This window comes from Lolium perenne, chromosome 5, assembly GCF_019359855.2.
Source record: "Lolium perenne isolate Kyuss_39 chromosome 5, Kyuss_2.0, whole genome shotgun sequence".
In the NCBI taxonomy this organism is placed as follows: domain Eukaryota; kingdom Viridiplantae; phylum Streptophyta; class Magnoliopsida; order Poales; family Poaceae; genus Lolium; species Lolium perenne.
Window position 1 is genome coordinate 217,635,804 of NC_067248.2, and position 11,170 is coordinate 217,646,973.

At 44.6% G+C, this 11,170-nt stretch overlaps 1 protein-coding gene and 1 long non-coding RNA gene across 2 annotated transcripts; one reads left to right on the top strand and one right to left on the bottom strand.

Moving 5' to 3' along the window:
• The first annotated feature begins 814 nt into the window (after window positions 1–814).
• LOC127304092 (protein FAR-RED IMPAIRED RESPONSE 1-like) lies at window positions 815–1,900 on the top strand. Its single transcript, XM_051334803.2, has one exon. The coding sequence runs from the start codon at window positions 815–817 to the stop codon at window positions 1,898–1,900; it is 1,086 nt and encodes a 361-aa protein (XP_051190763.2).
• Window positions 1,901–3,122: 1,222 nt separating this feature from the next.
• LOC127298223 (uncharacterized) lies at window positions 3,123–4,029 on the bottom strand. The gene is made up of 4 exons (XR_011746072.1): window positions 3,962–4,029; window positions 3,711–3,870; window positions 3,301–3,616; window positions 3,123–3,220 (listed from the first exon to the last, which is right to left on the bottom strand). It is a non-coding gene; the product is annotated as an uncharacterized lncRNA (long non-coding RNA).
• Between the last annotated feature and the right edge of the window lie 7,141 nt (window positions 4,030–11,170).

Genomic DNA, 11,170 nt, shown 5'->3' on the forward strand with positions numbered 1-11,170 from the left:
TTTCAAAACAAGAGACGATGCATTCTATAGATACGCTCTGTATGCAAGAAAGGAAGGATTTGCAGTGAAGAAGTTCAGCAGCAAGAGATCAGGAAAAAATGGAGAAATGTACATGCAAATGTTCGCATGTAACAAAGAAGGATGCACAAACACAGATGCCGAACCATCGTCGCATAGGAGAACAAATGTACTACTGAAGACTGGCTGTAAAGCACACATAATTGTAAGACAATTTGATGGATACTGGTACATCAAGAAGGTTCACTTAGAACACAACCACATTTGGAACCAACAGACTATCTAATTAGGTTTGCACACTGTCACAAAAGGATGACTGATCTCGACAGCAGATTAATTCATCTACTACAGATGGGACGTCTGCCACCAAGGAAGATGATGTTAATCTTTCGGTCGATCAGAGGGAAATTCCGTGGAATACCCTTCGATGCTGTTGATCTAAGCAACATAAAGAGTAAACAACAACAAATAGAGAAGGACCATGACATCCAGAAGTGCAGGAATGCTTCAAGACACTCCGAGAAAACGATGCACGGCTTCTATCATGACATGGAAATAGACAATGAAAAAAGAGTTCGCGACTGTTTTGGATGGACGCAGTGTGCGTAATGTACTACAAGCTGTTCGGTGACTACATATCTTTCGACACAACTTTCAGCACAAATAAGTATGGATTACCATTTGTTCCTATAGTTGGGGTCAATAATCACGGCTCCATGATCTTGTTTGCCGTTGCTCTGCTGAAGGATCAAACAACGAAATATTTATATGGGTTCTGGAAACATTTGTTCAGGCCATGGGTGGAAAAGAACCAAAGACAATAATAACAGACCAGGACAAAGCAATGAAGAAAGCAATACAAACAGTTCTAAAGTCTACAACCCACAGGAACTGCTACTACCACATCGTGACCAAGATGAGTCAGAAAGAGAGCACCTTCTTTGCAAAAAACTCAGGACTGTCGGAAATGCTAATGTACATTGCGAAGAACGCATTCACACCAGATGAGTTCGAAATGGGATGGAATAAAGTGATAAAGGATTACAATGCTGGCGGAGAAGAACACCTAAGCAAGTTATTCAGGATAAGATACAGGTGGGTACCAGCGTACTTCATGGATAAATTTTACCCATTCTCATCAAGCACAGGAAGGAGCGAGAGCACAAATAACATGTGGAAATGCTATAGCCAGCACACAGACACAATAACAATGTTCCTTGAGCAATATGAGGTCATACAAGACAAGTGCTTATCTGCCCTGGACAAGAAGAAGCTCACATCAACACTGAAAATAGCAAAACTAGTAACAAGACATCCGTTTGAGAAGCAAGCTCTTGAACAATTCACGCATGAAATATTCGAGAAGTTCCAGACTGAGATCACAAACAACACGGCATTCAAGGTAGATGGATCACTTGAACCTGGTCGCCACCTGCGTCTGAAAAGAATAGTGAAATTCTACAACCACATGGAATTCAAAAGGGAGTTGTTTGACGTCACATTTGACGATGAAAAAAAGAACTTCATGTGTTCCTGCAAAAAGATGCAGAGGGATGGTATACATTGCTGCCATGTAATAAAAGCAATGGTTCACATGGAGATCAATGATTTGCCAGAGAGTTTTGTGATTAAAAGATGGAGAAAAGACATAGACATGGAACTCGCAACATTAGGAAATGTCGCAGATGCTTCTTGCGGAGACGAAACACTAAAGTTTGCCAGTGTGATGAGCCATATGGCAGAACTTTGCAACAAAGCGTGCCCAAATGACAAAGCATATAATGTCATGATTCAGTGTATGCGTGATATGGAAACAAAAGTGCTGGCAGCAATAAGAGAAGATGAAGGAGCTAAAAAACTACACGATGAAGAAAGCAGGTAGCAACGAAACATTACGTGACCCACCAATGTCCGACGAAGAGGAACAAAAAGAGGAGACAGAATGATGCCAGGTTGAGAAAAAGACAGAAAACAAGACAAATAAAATGCGGACAACGCAAAAAATCAGGACACAACGGAACAGGATGTGAAGCAGAAAGCACAAATTGCAGCGAGAGACAGCCACAGGCACCAGCACATGCAGCGTGAAAGACGAAGCGAAAGCATCACAGCGAGAGATATACAAGCAATACAGCACATGATCAATCAAGCAACACACACGAAATAACGATAGTAACACAACGAAAGAACAACACAACCAGGAAACACGTACGGTATGTACTACCACAACGGAAGAATAAGATGCAACATGGAATATCTAGTTTTTGGTACAAGAAACATATTAACAAGGTAAGTGTGCCCATGAAGTTACTTTGTCAGTGATGAAAACCTACTGATGCAAATAATCTGCTTTTTCCGACAGGCTAAACATAAATTTAAAATCTATTTATTTTTGCAGAGGTCGACAATGAACAAAGGATATCAAAAGGAGAGCAACAAAAGTAGGAATAAATCAAGGAGGAGGCCACAGGAATATTTAGAATATATGATACAGAAAATGGAAATGGATATGTAATGTTCTTATCTACTTATTTTTGTACAATCAAGTTCACTTCATTGACTTCTTTGGTGAATAAAGGTTAACCATTAAAAAACAGTACTTACTTTTGAATTCTTCGATCTGTTCGCGTACGAAACTTGCCAAATAATCAGGAGAATCATAAGTGAGCATCATTCCGGTGAAGAAGCGCCGAAAACTTTCGATGTCAGCCTGAAAAACACAAAACAACACAATGATTAGTTATCTTAAACGAAAAATGCACAAAAATTCAGAATGCACGAGCGCCGAACGAAAAAGTTCACAACTACTAAAAAAAAGGATGCACAAGTACTAAAAAGAACCATTGACATGTACTATTATACAGTGAACGATAACTAAAAACCTGCCTTATATACTATTGAATAAAAGTATGAACACAACACATTACCTACCTTGAATACATTTGGGTAAAAATTAGCCTTGAATATCCAAATGAACCTCATTGCATAGATACCACAGTCACGCCTCGCGCTTTTCCTAATGGTCAGAAAGAAAGAAACAACTAAATCCAAACACAGTAAACAATATAAAATCATAGTTCACATTAAGAAAAGATGATTACTCTGAACAAGAAGGGGTGCCGCAAACTTTTATCTTGAACGATGAGATATTTAATCCCTCGACACCATGAAGATGACTGTAAAGTTTCTTGAATGATTTGCACTGAAAGATTAAAAAATAAAAGTTATTGTTGTCATGTGCAAATAATTATTTAAGTAGCTAGATTGCAACGAAAACCATACAATTCTTTCAGTAGAAGCCATCTGAGATTCAGTCAACTTCAGTGAGCTAGACACTCTAAATTTCCTGAAATGGATGTCGACAAAGATAACCCACCAATGGCTGTAATCGCAACAAGCAATGTAGACCTGTTTGAAAATAAACAATCCCACGAGAAATAAGAAAGCATTCACAATACTTGTAATAGAAAAAATATAAGCGCCAAACAAAACATGACAAACATGCCTCTTCCCTATCCAAAACATAGTACTTCAGATCATGTTCTGCAAAACTTGCAGCAAGATGAATAGGGTCCGCCTCGTCCACATCAAGAATATGCTGGAAGAAACAACAAGAAAATGTTTAAAAAAATAAATGCTAAAAACATTTAGTTAAAAAATAGATAAATCTAAAACATATACACATGACGTACCGCCAAAGAGCTTGGAATAAATAAGAAATCAAGACCATCGTCAACGCACTTAAGAAAGACATCCATAACAGAAGGATCCATGAAACCACCACCCTTCATAGCAACGTAGAAATTATGCCAGCTGACAGACTTTCCACCAACTTCAAGTATTTTCTCGCTACTACAATTGTTAAAAACAACAGGAATAAACATCCGTCTATACAGAAAAAAAAAGATGAAAAATAAATGGAAAATTGAATTCCAACGCTTACCCTTCAATGTAATTCATAGGTGCCTGAAGTACATCAGCAAACAACATTCTATGCAAAGCAGTTACAGGAACATCCTCTTCCCCATCTAGCTCCTTAAGCTCAAGACAATCATCAGAATCGGTGTCTGCATAAGCATCATCCTCCTGTGCCATAGAACTACTTCCAACAACATTTTCAGTTCCAGGCTCCTTTCGCTTGCGAGTACATGGCCCCCCACGATCAAGACAACATTCCTCAATACAATAATCATCAGGTTCAGGATCTTCGTCCATGAAAGGCTCGTTAGTACCATCATTTTTAGTGTCAGGCTCCTTTCCCTTGCAGGTACATGGCTGCTTCTTCAACTCAATTGACAAAAGAGAAACCATATCACGCATCTGATCAACAAGAACACGTCCCGTTCTTATCATCGAGGAAGTGAAGAAAGTCTTACACATTTCTCTTAGCTTACAACGTAACTGTAAATAAAAAACACAATTAAGAATGCAATTTACAATAACACAATAATTAAAAATCAAAAGACATAATAAAAAACCTTACATCATTATGCATTTCACCAGGAAACATATCTGAGATGTGACGATCGACTGCTTCACGAAGATGGTCAGGAATATCCGCACGAGAGTGAAAACCTGGATTTGCCATCTGTTCCAACCAGAACAAGCACTGGAGAACACTAAAGTTAGTTCAGGTACGATGTGTGCAGCTTATCACTTTCGAAACTATAAAAAACAGGACAACAAAAAAAGATTACAAGAGAAACCACACAAACCACCTATGTCGTAACAATTGCATATCCTCACTACACATCTAAAACAATACGCGCCTCTGGCGCAGATACATCGACAACCAAATAAACCAAAGGAGACCAACATAATTTACACGCATGCACTGGCAAAGACGTGTAACCGAGCAGCAACTTTGGTGCCGCAAAACTATACAACAAATAGACCAAGGGAAACTAGACAAAAAAACAACCAGATAAACACTAGCACAAACGAAAACTCTAGAAAAGAAACAAATTGTACAAGTCTATACTGCACGGCGCCAACCAATATGAAGTTATCAGTGCACAATTACAATACAAGTCGGTGCTCAAGTACAAGTACAAGTTATATAGGTGCACAAGTTCAAGAGATATAGGTGCACAAATACAAGTTATATAGGAGCACAAGTTAAAGATATAGGTGCACAAGTACAAGAGATATAGGTGCACAAGTACGAGAGATATATGTGCACAAGTACAAGAGTTGTAGGTGCACAAGTACAAGAGTTATAGGTGCACAACTACAAGAGATACAGGTGCACAAGTACAAGAAATATAGGAGAACAAGTACAGAACAAATTGTCACACGAGTACCAAGGACAAACACGAACAAGTACCATACACAAAGGACAGCAAGTACACGACAGAAATGGCTGGACACACAGGAGTACAAAACCATCTTATGAACAAGCACTGGACAAACCCTAGAACTAGTTCAGGTACGATGTGTGATAAAACTAGACCAAACAATACAGCAGAATACACAGATAGAAACCACAAGAACCACCAGAGTCGTCGCATATGCATGTCAACACGACACGGGAAACTCAGCGGCTCCTCCAGGGCGGGTAAATCGACAAGAAAAAAGACCAAGAAATCCTAAATAATAACATGCATGTCATCACGAATTGTGGAATCATGCGGCTACTACGACAAAGGGAAACCCTAACTAATGTTCCTCAGAAGGTGTGTAACCAAGAAGCAGCGGAAGAAATAGATGAAAAAAGCACGACTTTACTGAGGGAAAACGCATCTACATCCGCCTTCCGCATATTTTCCATTTGAAAGTGCTACCTCCCTCCCATTAATTCCCCAGAAAACTCACTGCCCGGAAATACAAAGGGAAAAAACTGATTCGATCTAATCGAATCAAAGGGAAAAACCAAGATCTTAGAAAACCTAAGCAGCCAGAAAAACGCGACGGCGCTTACCTGCAGGCGAGGAAAAACGTCCGCCGACGATGAGTTGCGAGAGGTTCTCGACAGCAACGGAGGAGAAGGGAAAATAGCAGCGCCGCCGACGAGACGACGAGCCGAAAGAACCAGAACCCACGAACCTCCCAAACGACAGAAGAAGAATAAGAGAAAAACGGAGATAAAGCCACACGCGAAACGGGTCTCCATAAACCCGATAAGTGCGAAGCGGACCCGTTACGAGAAGTGGACGGTTTGCAAAATCACCAGAAAGCAACACGTGTCAAACGCGAAGGCACTCCACCGGCAAATTCCGCGTCCCACGTTCAACCACGTGGCGCGCGCGGAGCGAGTCTCTTCCCTTCCCAGAGGTCGGCCTTTTTCTAGAGTTTTCGGATACACGAACACGAGCAGCGTAAACTGGCAGCAATCTAGAAGCCCAGCATCACATCACATCTGAGAAATTACGCTCAGATTTCGACATGTTTGACTCGCGGGATACTAATAACATTCAAAATGTTTCTCGAGGGTGTCTGTAGCTCGCGTCAGGGCCGATGCTGACGGCCTGGATGGCTCAAATTCGTGTATAAACTACGTGACATGCATGTAGCGGCTCCTCTGTCCACATCGCCCAGAGTTGATTTCGCCATTGTCTGGCATTTCCATTGGCCTATCGAAATTCGTCAACAGTTTCTTTCCGCTACATTTTGTGGCTGCGAGTTCACGACAGCAATGCCCTGAATGGGTATGATCGTTGACAATACGTGCACGGCCGAGCTTGCAGTCTTGCTGGAACTGAACCTGGAAGATGCGAAGAATAAATAAAGTTTAGCAACCCCTTCTCGTTAGTTGTTTTGTTCCTGGCGTACGGAAGAACATTGGGTAGAAGTTTTCTCGGGGGGAATTTAGAGTGAAACTAGACTTTTTGTTCAGCAGGAAACTAGACTGTCTGAACTCTGAAACATGGATTTTGTTTTTCAGTGGAAGAGCAGCGGTGGATGGTTCTGTCGTGTAAGAAATAGGGCCGAACGGGCCGGTGGCCTCTTTACTCGGACGTCGGACCCGAATCAAGGAGCAATTTTGTTCCACCATTCCCGTCTCCTCAAAGCCTTGCGGCAAAGCCCACATCATTTTTTTCTAGAATACACAAAGCCCACCTATTGCCCTTGTGCTCCCAGCCACCTGTTTGTTCCAGACGTAAATTCATCTGCGACATTGAGTTGTTCAACCTGACCTTGCTTGCGCGGCAGTCGTGGAGAATTCTACAGGAGCCAAACTCCTTGAGTGCATGGCTCCTTAAAGCCATATATTTCCCCATTCGCAAAAAAAAAGCCATCTATTTCCCGAACTCGTCAATTCTAGAGGCTAACCTTGGCTCACATCCTTCAAAGATCTGGCGGTCAATTATTGAAGGAAGGGATATTCTCGCCCAGCGCATCGGTGATGGGAGATCCACAAAAATTTGGGAGCATAATTGGCTTCCGAGGGATACAAACATGAGACCTATTGTTTCGTTGAAACAAAACCCACCGAAGCTGGTCAGCGAGTTGATTGATGAAACAAATGCGAATTGGAAGGAGGAGGTCATTCGGGAGTTTTTCTTGCCAATGGATGCATCGGTTATCATGGGCATTCCGCTGTGCACGAGAAGGCAGGAGGATTTTTGGGCCTGGAACTTTGACCCAAGAGGTATGTTCAGTGTGAGATCGGCATATAGAATCATGGTTGTGTTATCACCAGAATTTGACCGAGTCAGAGGTGGGCCGCGATCAAGATGGGCTTGAAGATTATACATGGAAGAATATATGTGGATCGGCCTTATATGCAAAGTTTGGGCTAGTTTGCCCATGTATCTGTAATATAGTAGGATACGTATCAATTAGATATAGTTTGGCTCGTGCACGGTTGGGATTGTTCCCACGTTAGAAAGTCTACGGACTATAAATATGTATCTAGGGTTTATGAAATAAACAACAATCACGTTCATCACAAACCAATCTAGGCGCATCGCCAACTCCCTTGTCTCGAGGGTTTTCTTCCGGGTAAGCATCATGCTGCCTAGATCGCATCTTGCGATCTAGGCAGTACAAGTTTATTCGTCGTCCATGCGTTGCTCGTACTGAAGCCTTTTTGATGGCGAGCAACGTAGTTATCTTAGATGTGTTAGGGTTAGCATTGTTCTTCGTATCATATGCTGTCGTAGTGCAACCCTTAGACATCTAGCCGCCCTTACGCCTATCTTAGGTGTAGGGGCGGCACCCCGCTTGATCATTATTCAGTAGATCCGATCCGTTACGGTTGCTCCTTGTTCTTCAAGGATTAGTTTAATATCTGCAATAGTTAGGCCTTACAAAGGGTTGGAGGATCCAGCGGCGCGTAGGGTGTAGTTTGCTAGCCCTAGACAGGATGTTCCGGGGATCAACCTCGTGTTGGTTTTTAGGCCCTGTCTAGGATCGGCTTACGATCACCGTGCGTGGCCGCGAGGCCCAATCACGAGTAGGACGTTCCAATTATGCGGTGAAAACCCCAAATCGTCGTAGATCGTTTTAGCTTTATCTTGATCAAGCAGGACCACCATATATTCGTACACCTCGTGCGAATCATGGGTGGATCGGCTCCTTAAGCCGATTCACAGGACAACCTGAGAGCCGATCGAGGCTCGTATTTAATGTTTACGTGTATGCCATGCAGGAAACTAAGCGAGGCATCTCCATCACCTTCCTGACCAGGTATAGGTCAGGTGGCACGCCCTTGCATCAGCATCGTACGTGCGTGCCGGAGTCTTTGCGGGCCGTCGCTCGGAGGGACCAGGGCCAGCCGCAGCCCTAAGTTGCTCCCAGCTCTCCTGTGTTGCCCGTCGCTGCTCGCCGGTGGGTTTCTGACCGCAACACATGCAGCACGCCCGGTGGGACAATCTTCGACATCAACCACATCGCCATCTACATCTGAGATGGCGGACGGCACTCCAGTCACGTACGAGGATCTGACCGAGGAGCTCAAGAAGAAGTACGACGAGGTCAAAGCGATCCTCGAAGCCGACCTCATCGGCTCTTTTCACAGAACCCGCTCACATGGCGTCAGGTGGAAAGGGTTCTCACCTGAAGGCGCGCTCGACGGAGTGGACCTGTCCGCCCCGTCAGAAGAACGCACCAGGTCCCTGCGTCAAGAGATTAGCTACATGGTGGCTCACTCCCTGCACCGCCATTCTGAGAGCCTGGTGAACACTTTGGAGCGTGTCGCTTTTCGAATGATCCAGGAAATCATGAGGCATCAGTACTCTCCGTCAGGACCAGTTCTCGGAACTTACCAAGGAGAGATGCCACTCCAATCCCGTCCACCGCTGCCATTCCCGTTGACAACACCGGAAGTGCCGAATTCGCTGGCATACGCCGTCGACATGGTGGAGTGCACATACCCCGGGAGGTACCAGCCAAGATTCTCGTTCAACATCAACATGGTAGGACTTGAGCGCCACCCTGGTAAGGACGGAGACGAGGGCAGCTGCTCTCATAGCGAGGACAAGGAGGGAGCCGTTCCGCGCGATCGGTCCCGACACTTCCAAAAAATCCTGGTTACGATCAAGAGGAAGGCCGATTCCAGCAATCAGCCCGTACTATCCGTGCCACACGCTCTCCCTGCATTTGGTGTCGACCTCACAGGTGATGGGAAGTTAGGGTATGGGTTTACATCGGCTGATGAGCTAGGGGAAGTCGACATCGGTCCTGGGGATAAGCCGCGACCAACTTTCATCAGCAGGAAGTTAGATCCACATCTCAGGGGTCAGATGATAGCTCTGTTGAAAGAATACCCAGATTGCTTTGCATGGGATTACACAGAGATGCCTGGGTTAGACAGGAGCATCATTGAACATCGGCTCCCCCTTAAGAAAGGATTTCGGCCGTTCCAACAACGAGCACGTCAGATGAGGGCCGAAATTCTGGAAGAAGTCAAGAAAGAGATCGAGAAGATGTTGGCCGCCGGGTTCATCAGGCCATGCAGGTATGCTGAGTGGATCTCCAGTATCGTTCCTGTAGAGAAGAAGGACGGCCGATGGCGTGTGGCCATCGATTTCCGAGATCTCAACAGAGCCACTCCAAAAGATGAATATCCGATGCCTGTGGCAGAAACATTGATCAATGCAGCCGCTGGCCACAAGGTGTTGAGCTTCATGGATGGCAACGCCGGCTATAACCAAATCTTCATGGCTCCAGAAGATATACACAAGACCGCATTGAGTACCGGGGCGAGGCTTGTTTGAATATGTAGTCATGACCTTTGGGTTGAAGAATGCTGGTGCAACGTACCAACGAGCCATGAATTATATATTTCACGATCTGATCGGCAAGTTGGTGGAAATCTACATCGATGACGTGGTAGTCAAATCTGTCTCCATGGAGGGACACTTGGATGATTTACGGCGCATCCTAGACCGAACTCGGAAGTTCGGACTGAGAATGAATCCGAAGAAGTGTGCTTTTGGTGTGACGGCTGGTCAGTTCCTAGGTTTTCTGGTTCATGAAGGGGGAATTGAGATCGGCCTGAAAAGTCAAGAGGCGGTGCGTACCATGCAGCCGCCCACCACGAAGAAGGAACTCCAACGTCTCATCGGCAAGATCAATTTTGTCCGACGATTCATCTCTAATCTGTCAGGACGAATCGAGCCGTTCATGGCACTAGTGAAAACTAAAACTGACGATGAGTTTCACTGGGGGGCAGAACAGCAGCAGGCGTTTGATGAGATTAAGCGGTATCTGACGACGCCGCCTGTGCTAGTTCTGCCCCAACAAGACAGGCCGTTCTACATCTACTTATCAGTAGCTGACACGTCCATCGCTTCGGTGGTGGTGCAACTCTACGAGGGTGTTGAAAAGGTCGTTTTCTACCTCAGCAGAAGGATGTTGGACGCGGAGACAAGGTATCCTGAGGTCGAGAAGCTTTGCCTCTGCCTGTTCTTCACCTGCACCAAGCTTCATCACATCCTTTTGACGGCAGAGATCATCGTCATATGCAAGTCAGACGTTGTCAAGCACATGCTGTCGGCCCCTGTTTTGAAAGGCCGACTTGGTAAGTGGATGTTTGCGTTGTCAGAGTTCGATCTTCGGTATCAGCCCGCGAAAGCAGTCAAGGGGCAAGCGTTGGCCGATCTGATAGCTGAACGGATCAGTACCAATATAGCAGCACTGTCTATACGTGCATGGGCTATGTTCTTCGATGGATCGGCTTGCGATGATGGTTGTGGCATCGGCATTC